We start from the raw sequence: 16688 nt of genomic DNA on the forward strand, positions 1-16688 counted from the left end.
TCTCCTTCCTGGTGCATCATGAGATGCATTGGACATTGCCTAAGAGACACCTGAAAATGGGGAAGCCTTAAAGATCAGACATTTAAAAGGCAATTCTAAAACTGGGTGAATGCAAGCCATGTGTAAGTGCATATAGTACATATGCAAGGAGGAGTACATATGAGAGGGGGATGGACATGTCTCCAACTTATTCAAGCAACTTATAGAATACTATAAAACTGTGTGTTGCATGGAGTAAGTACTTGCATCTAAATTTAGATGTTCCAATTCAACTTTATGCCAGTATTCTGTAACATGTTTGGAATGCCTAGATGCCATTATAAAAAAGTTCCCTGCTCAACATTAGGATGCCTAAATGGAGGCACTCTGTTACAGAATTGCCTCCTTAATGTTTTGTTTCACATTTAGAAATTATAAGCTTTTACACAGCTGCGGTAGAGGTTTCTACTGCGGTCCAGGGGGATAAATGCTCCAATGCTCATAGAATTCCTATGAGCATCATAGCACTTAACTCGCTGGCCTAAACTAAAAACCTCTAATGCAGCTTGATAAAAATGGGGGTTAATTATTGACTTTTGTACCAACACTTTCTTTATAATGCTGCCAATTTCTTACTGTTAGCTCTGTATATAGTTTGCTTGTAGGCATCTGGCTTGGCAAATATGAGGTAGTTTTCACCATGATTATTTTATTTAGCAAAACAATGCTGCTAAATGTATATTATTCTTGGTTTTTTAGACTTAGCAAGAAATCTGAAAATTCCAAACTATTACTTGTTTTATTTCTTCTTTTAGGATATTATTGATAGACTTATCATCCTGAATTCAGAAGCAAAAATTCACTCCTTGTTCAACTATGAGCAATCACATATCTTTGGTCTAAGGTAAGATGCATACAGTATACTGTTTTAATTTAGTAACAAACAGTGTTAAGAGACTAAGGGCTCCTTTTACTAAGGTGCTAGTGTTTTTAGTGCAAGCAGGAAATTACTGCGTGCTACGCAGCTAGAACTAACACCAGCTCAATGCTGGCATTAAAGTCTAGCGCGCACTATTCCGCAAGTTAAACCCTAACGCAGCTTAGTAAAAGGAGCCCTAATTTTCAATTGCCATCCTCAATTCAAGTCTGACTTTATACCTGCAGTCTGTCTATCAGATTGGAGAGTGAAGGGTATACACATACATTCACATTGTAAATGCTCTATGAAAAATTCACCAGCAGAGACTTCTGCCTACTTTTCTTACAGACACGATTTCCAACTAAAAACAAGATGCACAGGTTTGAAAATACAAACGTATATTTGTCCTATCCCTGCCCTACCTCCACGTATTCCTGAAAACAATTATGCTGAGTGTGGAGGAAGTATAAAACAATGGGTATGCTTTACCTAACCATAAAGTGAGCAGTATTCAAATGGCTCTGGCCCTGTTATCCATATAAATATTCTTTGCTATCCAATAGTTCAAATGATAGCAGTTTAGAGAAAATGAATCTCATCGCAGTCTGAATTTTTGATGCAACAAGATAATGTGTTTACACAGAATTTCTAGATATGGGCATAACCACTGGCATTAATGCTTCAAATGTTCAGAATTTTCTGGTGACAGTACAGGGCAGTGAACAGACTGTTATGTTACATGGACTTGCTCCTGTGCCTTTGCTAGAGTGGCGGAATAAGATAAGTTGTAAAATGTTTGTTTATATGCCATGAAATGGTTTGGAAACTTTTGCGGGAAAGATGCCACTTAATGCCACTTGACATTAGCCATGTCAGCAATGGCATTAGGCACCATAAAGCACCTATGGAAATGCGTTCCAGTGCCAATTTTTTATGCACCTTGAAAATCGGTGAAAACCGGTGTTTAAACAATGTTTTTCACTGAACTTAGGCACAATATTTCCCAAATAAAAATATATAGGGTTTATGGTTGATAACACAAGTGTTAAATGTGAGAAGACAAAATTGCATCAAAAATAGGGTAGAAAATAAAAATAAAACTATTTGTTATAAGATGTCCTTGCCATATTGCTCACAATATTGCATGTGCTGCTGAAAAATAATTTCCTAGAAGATATGACAGTTGATCTGCACCACTGGCTTGACAAAAGTATAAAACAAAAATGTGAACTATGTGAGTATCTTTTTTTAAAATTGTAATTCTGAAAATAAACAGATTATCGAGCATGTTTCAGTTAGGTGGCTGAGCTTAGAAAATGCAATGAAGACATGTTTAAAATTGTATGCTGGCTGCTGCTCGTATTTTCTTTCCGCGGATTGTAAAACTTTAATCAGCTTAGAGACCAGGGGCTCCTTTTACAAAGGTGCGCTAGCGGTTTTAGCGCATGCTAGCCGCTACCGCCTCCTTTTATGCAGGTGGTAATTTTTTGACTAGCACACGCTAATCTTGTGCGTGCGCTAAAAACGCCAGCGCACCTTAGTAAAAGGAGCCCCAGGTTGATGACCCAGTAACAGAAGAATATTTACTGTTCTTCCAGGCCCCTTTTCCGCAGAGCCAGGAAGTCGTGTGTGAAATGGTCTTCATTCAGTTTTTGCCTTCCCGCTCCCTCTTCTTTTTCATTTTGATTATACGTATTTTTTCTGCGTATCTTATCTACGTATTCTTTTTACATATTTCTTCTACATATTTTTTCTTGAAGCCAGCTTAGAAGTCACCACTTTCTCAGATAGTGTCTCAAGCCACAAAGGTACAGAGTCAAATCTTACTGACCAAACAGACCACTGATGCGGCTCGCTTTCACTTCGAGGGGAACATCTTCTTCGATGTCGTCTTCCCCGGAGCGAGCCATAGCACCATTGATACTGGCGTCCAAGCCACAGATATCGGTGCAAGCCTTCAAAGAGAAGCTCGATGCTCTCTTTAAATAGGAGTTTGGGGACATATTCCAGATGCTCACTCCCATGTCAGCTCCGCTGATACAAGCCCAGCCTGTGCATCGCTCCATGCGAGATGCAGATGCCACCTGTGCCTCATTCATACCGCCTCCACGGCACCGGTCATCTTCATTGATCCATGCTTCTTGACATCGATCTTCCTCAACGAAGCATCACTCCTCCAGGCATCGGGTCTCCTTCATCAAAACGTCACTCCTCTGAGCATAGGACTCCTTTGCCGAAGCTGTGCTGTTCGAAACTTGGGACACCTTCACCAAAGCAACTTCTTCAGAGCATAGGCTTAAGAAACGACATTCCTCTGGGCATAGATCCAGTCGTTTTAGATATTCATCTCCACGCCCTCCATCTACTAAATCTAAGCGTATTTCTCCTTTGCACTCAGTTAAGCATAAGAGATCTGTGTCACCTGCTTCGAGTTGGTATCGCTCAAAATGTAGGTACCATTCTTCCTCCATTCCTGAAGATTTGTATCTCCATCTTCAAGATGTTCATGAGGTATCTCCATCTTCTACAGAAACATATGGTTCCTAGGCAGAGCATTCCCCTCGCTCTTCTACTCATAGGAAACCTTCATCTTCTGAGCCAGTCTTGTTTATTTGTTTTATCAGACAAATGGGGAAAGACCTCACAGTGAACTTGGAGGCGGATTCCAAGTAGTCAAAGGAATATATTGAAACCTTGGATATCAAACATCCTCCAAAGGAACTACTCAAACTTCCTCTGCAAGGTATCCTGAAGGAGACTTCGTAAGAATTGGGACTCTCCTTATTCTGTACCAGCAACTCCTAAAAAGCTGGATTCTCAATATAGAATTATCCCTACTCCTGGTTTCAACAAGCCTCAGCTCTCTCACCAGTCTCGTGTAGTGGAATCCACTCTCAAGAAATCTGCCCCTTCTAAAGTCTAAGCCACTGTTCCTCCAGGATGTGAAGGTAGATCAATGGATAAGTTTGGCAGACGTCTCTACTAGAATGCTATGCTGGCTAATAGAGTCATCAATTACAACTTTTATTTCACGTGATATTTGAAGTACTGGGTCAAAACCATTCCAACTTGCTTCAAATATCTGCCAGCACACCGAAAGTCAGATTTTAAGCATGTTTCATTCTCTTGTGCAGCTTAGACAGCACTTGGTTCAATCCTCTTATGATGCTTTTGAGCTGTCTTCTAGAGGGTCTGCAATCTCTGTGGCCATGAGAAGATTTTCTTGGTTAAGAGTGGTGGATATGGATCCTAACCTTCAAGACCAGTTAGCCAATATCCCTTGTCTGGGAGATGAACTTTTTGGGGATATGATTGAAAATGCAACGAAAAAGCTTTCAGAACATGAAAAGTCTTTTAACTCGTTGCTCAAGCCTAAGTCTAAGTTGTCCGCTTTTAAGCCTTACAAACCATCTTCCTCATATCAAAAGCGTTATACCACAAAGTCTGCTCCTCTCTCCAGACCACAGCAGAAAAAGCAATGTCAGCAACGTCCTCAAAAATCTCAGACCCCTGCTGCTCCCATGTAAAATCAGCCTTTTTGACCATCTCCTGGAGAGCATAATTTCAATCAATATATCTCTGTCTCTCTCTCTTCCCATCAGAGGTTGTCTGCTTCACTACCATCATTGATGGCAACTCCGATCTCTGGGTTCTCAATATCATTTGAGGAGGTTATTATCTTCATTTCCTCCAGATTCCTCTAGATCATCCTCTAAGAGAGTTTCCTTCCAATCCTCTTCACTCCTCTCTTCTTCTCCAGGAAGTCGAAGATCTGCCCTCTTATTCTCCAGGAAGTCGAAGATCTGCTCATCTTCAATGCCATCGAGAAGGTTCCATTGGACCAGCAGAACACGGGGTTTTATTCCTGGTATTTCCTTATCCCGAAGAAGACGGGAGGTGTTGGGCCGATATTGGACCTCAGAGCCCTCAACAAATTTCTTGTCAAAGAAAAGATTTGGATGCTGTCTCTGACATCATTATATCCCCTGCTGGTTCTCAAGGAGACTTACACTCCGATTCCTATTCACCCGGGTGGGAAATCAACATTATCAATATAAGGTTCTACCTTTTGGCCTTGCATCATCTCCCAGAGTTTTTACCAAGTGTCTGGTAGTAGTAGCAGCAGCCTTACGAAACCACAGATTTCATGTGTTTCCAAATCTGGACAATTGGCTCATCAAAAACCCTACGTTTCAAGGTGTTACCGTAGTGACACAACACACTATACTGTTTTTACAGAATTTGAGATTCAAAATCAACTTTCCAAAATCTCAGTTGCAGCCTTCTCAGACTCTGCAATTTATTGGAGCTCTTCTGGATACTGTACAACTCAGAGCATTTCTTCCCCAACAACGTCAGGATCACATGGCCTCTACAGTTCACGTGACTCCTTTTGCCAGACTTCACCTAAGGATTCCTCAGTGGACACTAGCTTCTCAGTGGTTGCAGGCTCTCGACCCGCTCTCACAGCACATTACAGTAACATCTTTTCTGCGGCAATATTTTCAATGGTGGATGCTTTCTTCCAATCTTTTCAGAGGTTTGCTGTTCCAAATGCCCCCTCACCAGAAGATTCTCATGACAGATTTGTCAACATACACTTGGGGGGCTCATCTATATGGTCTCCGTACTCAAGGCCATTGGTCCATCACAGATCGTCGCCATCACATAAATCTGTTGGAACTCAGAACAATTTTCAATGCTTTCAAAATTTTTCAGCATCTTCTTCAAGATGAAGTCATTCTCATTTGTACAGACAATCAAGTAGCCATGTACTACGTGAACAAGTAGGGAGGAACAGGGTCTCATCCCCTTTGCCAGGAAGCTCAGAAAATTTGGAATTGGGCAATTCCCCACAACAGGAGGAGAAAAATTCACTGGCAGACTAAGTTTCATTCTACAACTGCACGAATGGACACTAAATTCTTCAACTCTTCATCAAATTTTCTCTCAATGGGGGACTCCTCAAATAGACCTTTTCGTGTCTCCCCACAACAACAAACTGCCCCAGTTCTGCTCCAGACTATACTTTCCTCATCACCTGGAGGCAGATGCTTTTCTTCTGAAATGGACTAACAAATTCCTCCTTGCATTTCCTCCATTTCCACTTATTCTTAAGACACTTGGCATCTATGAGACAAACTTGTTTTTTCTTGTTACATAGAGCATTTTGGACCCCAGTTTGTTTACAAAAATTAGATAGCTCTAAGTCTAATAGATGCTGGCACTGTCATCTCGAAGCTGGAACATTAGATCATTTACTATTCTATTGTCCATTGATACTTAGCTTTTGGAAATCCATTTGGGGGTCAAATGAATAATTTATTGGAAAATCCGGTGGCATTATCATACGATACTGTATTATTTGGTACAATGAGAGCTAAGAGCCAAATAACTTCTAATAATAATAAACTTTTACTCATTATGACAGGGGTTGCCATACAGCATATTATGAAAAACTGGAAAAATTGGGACCAGCTGAGTTATAATTTTTGGTGGAATTCTTTGTGCCACATAATTAAAATGGAACATGTAATAGCCATACAGCAGGGGCATTTTAAGAAATTTAGGGATGTATGGGAGCCATTAACAAAATATTGTAAAGAATGAATATATATATATATATATATATTTTTTTTTTCCCCTTTGAACATACACGTCTAAGTTGGGGGTGGGGAGTGGAAATACTTTGTTTCTTATGTTTAAAGATAATTGTTGGATATTGGGGGGGGGGGTTATTTGATGTGAATTAGACTTTGGTAGAATATTAAATGATGTTAAAATGTAAAATGATTTTATCTTATATTACACTTATTGAAAGTTTTAAAAATGAATAAAGAATTATAAAAAAAAAAAAGACACTTGTCAGACTCAAACAGGAACATGCCACCATGATTCTGATAGCTCCTTGGTGGCCCAGACAACCTTGGATCTCCCTTCTACTTCAACTCAGAAGCAGGGAACTACTTTTCTACCAATATTTCCGTCTCTGCTTACACAGAGTCACGGTTCTCTTCTTCATCCCAACCAGCAGTTTTCTCAGTCTGTCAGAAACATTTTGGATGCTTCCAGAAAACCAGCCACAAGACAGTTTTACACTCAGAAATGGGCTATGTTTTATACTTGGTGCAATCTTCATCACTAGGAATCCCAGTCTGCCTCCTTGTCTTTGTTTCTGGATTATCTATTTCATGTATCTCAAACTGGACTCAAATCCACCTCCGTGAGAGTCCATCTCAGTACAATTGCTACTTTTCATCAACCATTAGATGGGAAACCTCTCTCTGTTCATCCTGTGGTTTCCAGATTATGAAAGGACTTTTCAATGTTAAACCACCTCCAGTGGTATAGGATCTTAATGTTGTGCTTGTTCATCTGATGAAGCCTCCATTTGAACCAATGTCTATGACTCATCTTTTTTTTTTTACATGAAATTTTATTGAAACGTTTTGTTCAAATACAAAAGAAAACAGAAATCCGAGTACAAAAGGTACAACAATTCAGATAAAGAAATAGCAAGTCAAAGTGAACAATATCAAATGTACACCAATCTGAGTATTACATATTTCTAATATAACCATAAGAAGAAAAATAGGAAGAGGGATAAAGAAAAGGGAACTGAAGGAGAAGCATAAGAAACAAGGGTGGTCATCTCATCTTAAGTACATAAGAATTAACACTGCTGGGCCAGACCAGTGGTCCATCATGCCCAGCAGTCTGCTCAGGCAGCGGCCCCCAGGTCAAAGACCAGTGCTCTAAATGAGTCCAGCCTCACCTGCGAACGTTCCAGTTTAGCAGGAACTTGTCCAACTTTGTCTTGAATCCCTGGAGGGTGTTTTCCCCTTTAACTGACTCCAGAAGAGCGTTCCAGTTTTCCACCACTCTCTGGGTGAAGAAGAACTTCCTTACGTTTGTATGGAATCTATCCCCTTTCAACTTTAGAGAGTGCCTTCTCGTTCTCCCTACCTTGGAGAGGGTGAACAATCTGTCTTTATCTGCTAAGTCTATTCCCTTCAGTATTTTGAATATTTCGATCATGTCCCCTCTCAGTCTCCTCTTTTCAAGGGAGAAAAGGCCCAGTTTCTCCAGTCTCTCACTGTACGGCAACTCCTCCTGCCCCTTAACTATTTTAGTCGCTCTTCTCTGGACCCTTTCGAGTAGTACTGTGTCCTTCTTCATGTATGACGACCAGTGCTGAACGCAGTACTCCAGATGAGGACGCACCATGGCCCTGTACAGCATTATGATAACTTCCGATCTGTTCGTGATCCCCTTCTTTATCATTCCTAGCATTCTGTTCGCCCTTTTCGCTGCCCCCGTGCATTGCGCGGACGGCTATGTCAACTTGTCGATCAGAACTCCCAAGTCTCTTTCCTGGGAGGTCTCTCCAAGTACCGCCCTGGACATCCTTTATTCGTGCATGAGATTTTTGTATCACTTTACACTTATCCACATTGAACCTCATTTGCCATGTTGATGCCCATTTCTCGAGCTTGATTATGTCACTTTGCAGATCTTCGCAATCCCCCTGTGTCTTCACTACTCTGAATAAATTTGTATTCTCCGCAAATTTAATCACCTCACTCGTCGTAGCAATGTCCAGAGCGTTTATAAAGATGTTGAAGAGCACGGGTTCAAGCACCGAGCCCTGCGGCACCCCACTGGTGACGTTCTTCCAGTCCGAATATTGTCTATTTACCCCCACTCTCTGTTTCCTATGCTCCAGCCACTTTTTAATCCACGTGAGTATTTCACTCTCGATTCCATAGGTCACAATTTTCTAAAGTAGTCATTCATGTGGAACCTTGTTGAATGCCTTCTGAAAATCCAGATATACAATGTCGACCGGGTCGCCCTTGTCTATCTGCCTGTTTACTCCCTCGAAGAAGTGTAGCAAGTTCATCAAACAAGATCTGCCTTTGCTGAAGCTGTGCTGGCTGGTCCTCATCAGACCGTATCTATCAAGGTGATCAATAATGCGGTCCTTTATCAGCACCTCCACCATCTTTCCCGGTACTGAGGTCAGACTCACTGATCTATAGTTTCCCGGATCTCCCCTCGTACCTTTTTTGAAGATTGGCATAACATTCGCCACCTTCCAGTCTTCCGTAATCTTTCCCGATTTGATCGACAGATTGGCTATTAGTTAAAACAGTTCAGCTATAGTCCCTTTCAGTTCCTTGATGACCCTTGGATAGATGCCATCTGGTCCCGGGGATTTATCACTCTTAAGACTATTGATCTGCCTGCATACCTCTTCTAGACTGATCGTCAACCCTGTCAGTTTCCTGTCTTCATTTCCAGCATATAGCCTGATGGGTTCCGGTATGCTGTGTATATCCTCTTCGGTAAATACAAATGCAAAAAAATGTGTTCAGTTTGTCGGCGATTGCTTTGTCCTCCTTTAGCACTCCCTTTATTCCATGGTCATCGAACGGTCCCACCGCTTCCTTCGCGGGTTGTTTCCACTTAATATATCGAAAGAACGGCTTGAAGTTTTTCGCCTCCTTGCCTATTTTTTCCTCTTTGTCTCTGTTGGCCCCTTTTACCGCCTTATGGCACCTGCATTGATGTTGTTTGTGCTTATTCCAGTTTTCGTCCGTTCTTGACCTTTTCTATTCCTTAAACTAAGTTTTCATGTCTCTGATCGCTTCCTTTACCTCTACAGTGAGCCACGCCAGTTCCTTGTTCTTTTTCCTCTTGAATTCCTTGTTGTTATGCAGTATATATAGATTTTGCACCTCGGTGACTATGTCCTTAAAAAGGGACCAAGTTTGCTCTAGCGTTTTTATAGTGCTTATCCTCTTCCCCACCATGAATCTCATCCCTTCGTAATTTCCTTTTCAGAAATTCAGTGCCATGGCTATCATTCTGGACTGATGTTTTGCCCCTGCGTATAGGTCGAAACAGATCATGTTGATCGCTGTTTCCCAGCGTCCCTTCTACTTCTACACCTTGTGCCGGTCCTCGCAGTCCATTTAGAATTAAGTCCAGAATTGCATTTCCTCTTGTATTTTCCTTGACAAGTTGTTCCAGGAATCAATCGCCTACAGCATCCAGGAACTTGGTCACCCTAGTACAGCCGGAGGTGCCTAGGTTCCAGTGTATCCTCAGATAGTTGAAGTCACCCATGATAACTGTGTTGCCTCCCTTGCAGTTGCGTTTAATCTCATCCGTCATTTCTCCATCAATTTTTTTGGACTGCCCTTGGGGTCAGTAGTAGATGCCGATCTTTGTTTCCAGCCCATTTGTTCCCGGAATTTTGAACCATAGAGACTCTAACTTATCCGTCTGTTGTAGCGTGTTCTCTCCAGTAGATTCAATTCCCTCTTTGACGTATATGGCAATGCCCCCACCTTTTTGAGCCACTCTGTCTCTGCAGTATAGTTTGTATCCCAGTAGCACAGTGTCCCAGACGTTTTCCTCAATCCACCATGTTTCCGTGATGCCGATGATGTCCACGTTATCTTTTTGTGCCATAGCTTCTAATTCATCCATCTTATTCCTTAGGCTCCTTGCGTTCGTGTACATACACTTGAGTTTGTGGCCTGTTCACTTGGAAGGTAGTCTTCTTCATCTCTCTCACGTCTGCTCGCAGAGTTAGTGAACTACAAGCTTTGGTAGCGGATCCACCATTTACAGTATTCGATCATGATAAGGAGGTACTCCGTACCTATCCAAAATTCTTACCCAAAGTTGTAACAGAATTTCATCTCGACCAATCAATTGTACTTCCAGTATTTTTTCCCAAGCCTCATTCTCAACTGGGAGAAACAGCTCTTCATACTCTGGATTGCAAGCATGCTTTGGCATACTATTTGCAAAGGACTAAATCGCATAGATCTTCTCCACAACTTTTTTGTCTCCTTTGATCCAAACAAGTTGGGCCATCCTGTTTCCAAGAGAACAGTTTCCAACTGGTTGGCTGCTTGCATCTCTTTTTGTTATGCTCGGGCTCGGCTGCAACTGGAAGGCCGGATCACAGCCCATAAAGTTTAAGCTATGGCAGCTTCAGTAGCTCTCCTTTGTTCTATTCCTATTGATGAAATATGCAAAGCTGCTACTTGGTCCACGGTTCATACCTTCACATCTCACTATTGTCTGGAATCCTATTCCAGACAGGATGACCGGTTCGGCCAAATTGTATTACAAAATTTATTTTCCTAAATGCCAACACTCCTACCATCCTATTCTGGTTAGCTTGTAGGTCACCTATATGTGAGAATATGCCGCCTGCTTTTCCTGGGATAAAGCCCAGTTACTTACCGTAACAGGTGTTATCCAGGGACTTTTCAATTTTTGACCTTTGGGCCATCTCAAACCTCTTTTCTTTCTCAGGAGCATCGATCATTTTAAGGATACTTTTCACTCAAGCTTCCCTTTGATTTAGCATGGACCATTTTCTTTTCCATGAAGGTACCGAGAGCTAAAAAAATCCTCTTGATATAATCAGGCCTTCTCAGGTTCTGACCAATATAATTGGCGTGTCCAGTGTCTTGGTCCTGAACATCAGGACATTAACCGAGCCCTATATTTCCATATTGTAGGGCTAATTTAGTGATTAGTTGATAAGTTAATTTGCTAATAATTATTTTGTTAGAGTTTGAGACTTGTCTTATGTTTGGGGTATGATTTTGTCCCAGAGCAGTCCTAAAACAAAGAAAATGTTCTCTTGAAGGTTTTGCAGTCTATATGAGAGAAATATATTGGAATTTATTGGTAATATAAAAATATATTATTGTGGCAAAACATCTGTCCCCATCCCTCACTATCCCCTGCATGGGTTCAGCATATCTCTTTTCTCCTTTTTTTTCCCCAAACTCTACTCAAGCTCGGAACCTCTTCTTCCCTCAGCCCTCCCATAAATCCAGCAACTCTCTCTTTTAATCCCTCAGCCCTCTATAAATCCAATTCCACTTCCTCTTTATCCTTCTTCCACCTCCCAAATCCAGCAGCACTCCCACTTTTTCCCTCGGTCCCCACCCTGAATGCAGCTCAGGTTTCTTTTTCCTTCAGCTTCTTCCTTTTGAGCCAATACATTTCCTTGTTTTCTCAGCCCCCCCTTAAGTCCCGCACTGCTCCTTTTTTCCCTCAGCCCCTGCCATATGCCTGAGACAAAGACAGAGCTGTGTTCGACCCTCCCCCCCTGACAATTTCCTGTGTACTTGAGGGCGTAATATGGCAGAGGGAAGGATCTGGTGCCAGCTCAGGCAGCTTTTTATCACAGAGACTACTAAAAAAAGAAGGTTTGATGGTCTGAGGGGAGGGATGCTGGACTTAGGAAGGGGGATTGAGGAAAGAAGAGTGGAGCTGTGCTGATTTCATGGGGGTGGAGGGTGGGGAGAAGAGAAAGAGTCAATCATATTGCAGAGTTTAAAAAAAGTCCATTTTGCTATGTGCTGGCCCTGTGACACACCTCCCGAGTGCTTGTAACACACTGTCACTTGGACACCCAGTCTTCCAATTAAAACAGTTTATAGATTATACTAGTCGTTAAGCCCGTTACATTAACGGGTGCTAGAATATATGTGTGTCTGTCTGTCTGTGTTTCTTTATCTCTCTCTCCTTCTGTCTCCCCCCCCCCAAGCAAAGCTGTCTGCCTTCAGCACACCCCTCCCCCCAAAGCAGCCCCCTTTCCCTCTCCCTATCTCTCCATGGCCCCTTCTGTCTTCCCCCCAGTGCAAAACTGTCTGTCCCCAGCACACCTCCCCCCCAAAGCAGCCCCTTTCCCTCTCCCTATCTCTCCATGGCCCCTTTTGTCTCCCCCCAGCACACCCCTTCCCAAAGCAGCTCCCTTTCCCTCTCCCTCTGACCCCCTGTATTGATTCCCCTGCTTACCTTCCCTGCATCCCGGCATCTTCTGGCCTGCTCCAGGCCGCAATCGTGGTGGCCGGCCCCAGCGAACCTCACAGGCTGCTCCCCATCCCGGAAGCACGCTCCCTCCCGACGCGATCCCGTGCGTCAGAGGGAACGTGGCACCGAGGCTGGAAAGTGGCCCGCGAGGCCCGCCAAAGCCGGCCACAATCGCAGGCTGCCCCGAAGAGAAGGATCAGCGGCAGCGGTGAGCAAGGGCGGGAGGTGAGGTGCTTGCTTCCGGTTGGTGAGGAGCTTGCTTCGGATTGGTGAGTGAGGAGGGGAGTGGCCAGAGTGATCCCTGGCCGCGTTCTAAAATGGAACGCGGCCACGGATCACAAAACACGGCGCCAGGGATCACGATTTTTCAAGAGCGCATGCGCGCTCTAGGGTTTTATTATATAGGATACAGACACTTTTTCTGTCCCAAGTGAGCTCATAGTCTAAGAATTTTTTTAAATCTCACCTTGATATGCTCTCTGCATATTTTATGTCTCATGAACTCAAAAAGCAAGCTATCTTTGACACAATTCAGTTATTAATTTGAGCACCAGCAGTGCGTTTTAGAGACTGAGATTATATCTAAATGCTTTCTCTTGCGGACAAGATTTCTTCTTGTAATAGAACACTGAAAACAAACCCAAGAAGCAGTTATAAATGGTGTCAACATCTATTTCCTTATCACCTAACACTTGGTATTTAGACACAGACAAGTCAATATTCACAGATAAATGGTGCAGACTCACAAGATATTCAGAAGCACTATCTAGATAGTTCTGAGTATCCTTACAAACTACCTTTGCCCCAGAACGTATCTGGAGAGTGACAATATTCAGTGTGCTGTTCAGATAACAGACTGTCCTAAGTTATTTGGATAAATTGTCAGGATAGCATACTGAATATTGTTACTTTCTGGATAGCCTGTAGTGCTGGCTGCCTTACCTGGATATTTAGAGCCAGGAACTATTTTGATAGTAGCTGTTAATATCTAGATATTTTTGACAGTTGCAGCTAGAGTTTAAACACATTGACTGTAGCAGCTAAATATTGACATAATTATATCATTTCTTGTGCCTTAGGCCTAGCATGTTAAAGTGGCTTAGCCAAAGTCAAAGGGAGTATTAGTTTGTTGGTACAAGTATTCATTCAGCTTCTCAGTAATTTGCTGTGTGATATCCATACAAATGCAAGCACAAGTGCATGAATGATGTAAAGCAAATAAGCATTTTAAGCTATTTGACTACTCATACCTCTAGGTCATCTTTTGTGATCTCTAAGTGTATTCAGATATAATGGAAAAGTTCCACAAGAGTGCTTATAGCATCAACTAGAAGTGTTTGCTTTATTGTTTAATTTAAAATAAAGAAGAATGCAACGTAAGAGAGGTGTACATAATTCTAATAGAACTTCTCAGTTCCCGAAGTACTTGAACAACCATACAAAAATGTTTCTTGAGCTCAGACTGGGAATGCTCCATTTTGACTTTGTATAAGTCTTAAATGTATTGAAAAGCATGTGTAATTGAAATGAAGCTTAACAATCCTACATAAATTATGTTATATGAAATTAGAAAGTACTTGGGCCTGTTTACTAAACAAAACTAACCAGTTAACGGGGGTTTGCACTAATGGCTATGTGAGGGAGTCTATAGGATGCTACCACTCCCCCTGCTAGATACTCCCTCACAGTGTCAGAGCCATATTAACATATGTAGCTCCTCCCTAGGGGGATGTGTCATGGAAGGGGTGAAGTCAGGGAAGCAGCTGCCAGGAATATAAGAGGCAGGGCCAGAGCTGGGTTAAGTAGTCCCAAGGGAGAAGAAGGAAGAAGTGATCCCAAAGCATTCTGCTCAATGATGTGCTATCAAAACTGAAACCAATCAACATGGTGTTCCACAGGGGGGCTCTGCTATCCTCCCCTACTATTCAATCTCTATGTTAGACCTGTCTTAGACATAGCACTCAAATATCAAATAGAGATTCACTTCTTCACGGATGGCATCCAACTGTACATACTGCTAGGAGAAGCCGGTGATGCCCAGATTGCGAAACTCCTAAACTGCCTCTTGGAAATCAAAAACTGGATGTCTATCACTAAACTACAACTAAATGCCTCCAAGATGTAACTCCTTTTGATCCACAAAGAACACTGCCCCTGTCCCTCGCTGTGCTGGGTCTTGACTACTTTAACTGCAAAAGTCCAATTGTGCAGCCCAGGAATACACCTTGACGGCAACCTGTCATTTTCCAACCATATCTCCCAAGTGGTATCTTCCTCATATTACTACCTATGACAACTCTGAAAAATAAGGAAATACTTTTCAGAGTATGACTTTGACCAACTACTCTATGCCTTAGTACTCTCCCATATGGATTACTGCAATATACTATTCAGTGATCTCATGGCGAAAAATGTACTTCATCTCCAGTGTGTTCAAAACACAGCGATCAGGCTTCTAAAAAACCTCCATGCCCACGACCCTGTCTCCTAGGCCCTAGCGTTGGCTCACTGGCTGACTGTAGTCAAACATTGTGTCTTCAAGAGCATGATTCTAGTGTTCAAATTCTTACATGATATAGTGCTGGGCTATGTGATGGCAAAGCTTCCTCCATATGTACCGAACCGGTCTCTCCACTCCCAGGCTGAAATATGCCTCAAAATGTCTTCTGGACATGCTCTGCAACTGCAACTGCGTTCCTACTCCCACTACATACCGAACCCCTGGAATCGACTGCCCCTGCAGATCAGATCCCTTGAAGGACTCCTCAACTTTAGGAAAGCAATAAAAACATACTTCTTCACGTAACCCCTTGCCCTTGACCAATGGATTACAAAGAAATGTACATTGGCACCAGAACCTGGTATATGCCACTTATGGAAAGCTTGTAAGGTAAAATCTTGTACTATAACTATGGCAAATCCAACCTGTAAACTGTCTCTGTGTCAATTAGGATAAAACTTGTACTGAAAAACTTGCACGGTAAACTGTATGTATTAGACCTTTAATATGTGTCTTGCTAGGAAAAAACTCATATCAGAAATTTGTACTGAAATCATGACAAACCCTGTGTAAATTGTAACCTGTAACCCAGTGTAGTGCAAACTGTGTGCTGCGGCACACTAGTGTGCCTCCTGAGATTACAAGTGTGGCGCAGGCTCACAGAGGAGGAAGAGAATCACTAGCCAGCTGACTTGCCTCTCGCCACGTTTCTCCCTGGACTCCTGCCTTCCGTGTCTTTTGAGCACCCCTGGAATAGCAGCGGCAGCTCAGTGTGCTTTTAGCTTGGCCAGAGAGATGCCGCAAGGATTAATTTAGACGCGGTTCTCATCAACAGCCTCGGGGCCTTTGCTAGACCGGCCCATTTCAAATGATGCGACTTCGAAAGAGGAAATTGCATCATTGAAATGGGCTGGCCTAGCAAAGGCCCTGAAGCTGTTGATGAAAACCGTGTCTAAATTAATCCTTGCGGCAGTTCTCTGGCCAAGTTAAAAGCACACTGAGCTGCTACTAGACAGGAGAAGTGCTGCTTGGTAGGGAAGGAGGGAAAGTGAAGGAAGAAGGGGTACTGCTGGATGGGGAAGGGGAGGATGAAGGGAGAAGGGGTTCTGCTGGACATGGGGAGAGGAAGAGGTGCTGCTGGACAGGGGGCAGGGAAAGGGAAGGGTGAAGAGGTGCTGCTGGACCTGGCAGAAGGGTAGGGAAAGGAAAGATGCTACACACTGGAGGGGAGGGTGAGATGGTAAATGGGGAGAGAGCATATTAGCTGTGAGTGGGGTTGGGGGGAGAGAAGAAAGGAACATTGTTACAGGAGGAGTGAGAGAGGGAGAAATGGACATGGGTGGAGGAGAGGGAGAAATGGTGCATGAGGAGAGAACGTGGGTTGGGGAGTGGGAAGGAAGGATGTCACTCGAGGGAAGAGGCAAAGAGAGAGAGAGA

At 42.8% G+C, this 16688-nt stretch overlaps 1 protein-coding gene across 7 annotated transcripts in view; it reads left to right on the plus strand.

The window, feature by feature from the left end:
- TBC1D32 (TBC1 domain family member 32) overlaps positions 1-16688 on the plus strand; it is a 301306-nt gene that overhangs the window by 129789 nt on the left and 154829 nt on the right. For all 7 annotated transcript variants that reach the window (XM_033939045.1, XM_033939043.1, XM_033939042.1 and 4 more), the window contains one exon: positions 795-883. In XM_033939045.1, coding sequence (XP_033794936.1) covers positions 795-883 — 89 coding nt within the window. The remainder of the gene's footprint in view (positions 1-794; positions 884-16688) is intronic.

This window comes from Geotrypetes seraphini, chromosome 3, assembly GCF_902459505.1.
Source record: "Geotrypetes seraphini chromosome 3, aGeoSer1.1, whole genome shotgun sequence".
In the NCBI taxonomy this organism is placed as follows: Eukaryota; Metazoa; Chordata; class Amphibia; order Gymnophiona; family Dermophiidae; genus Geotrypetes; species Geotrypetes seraphini.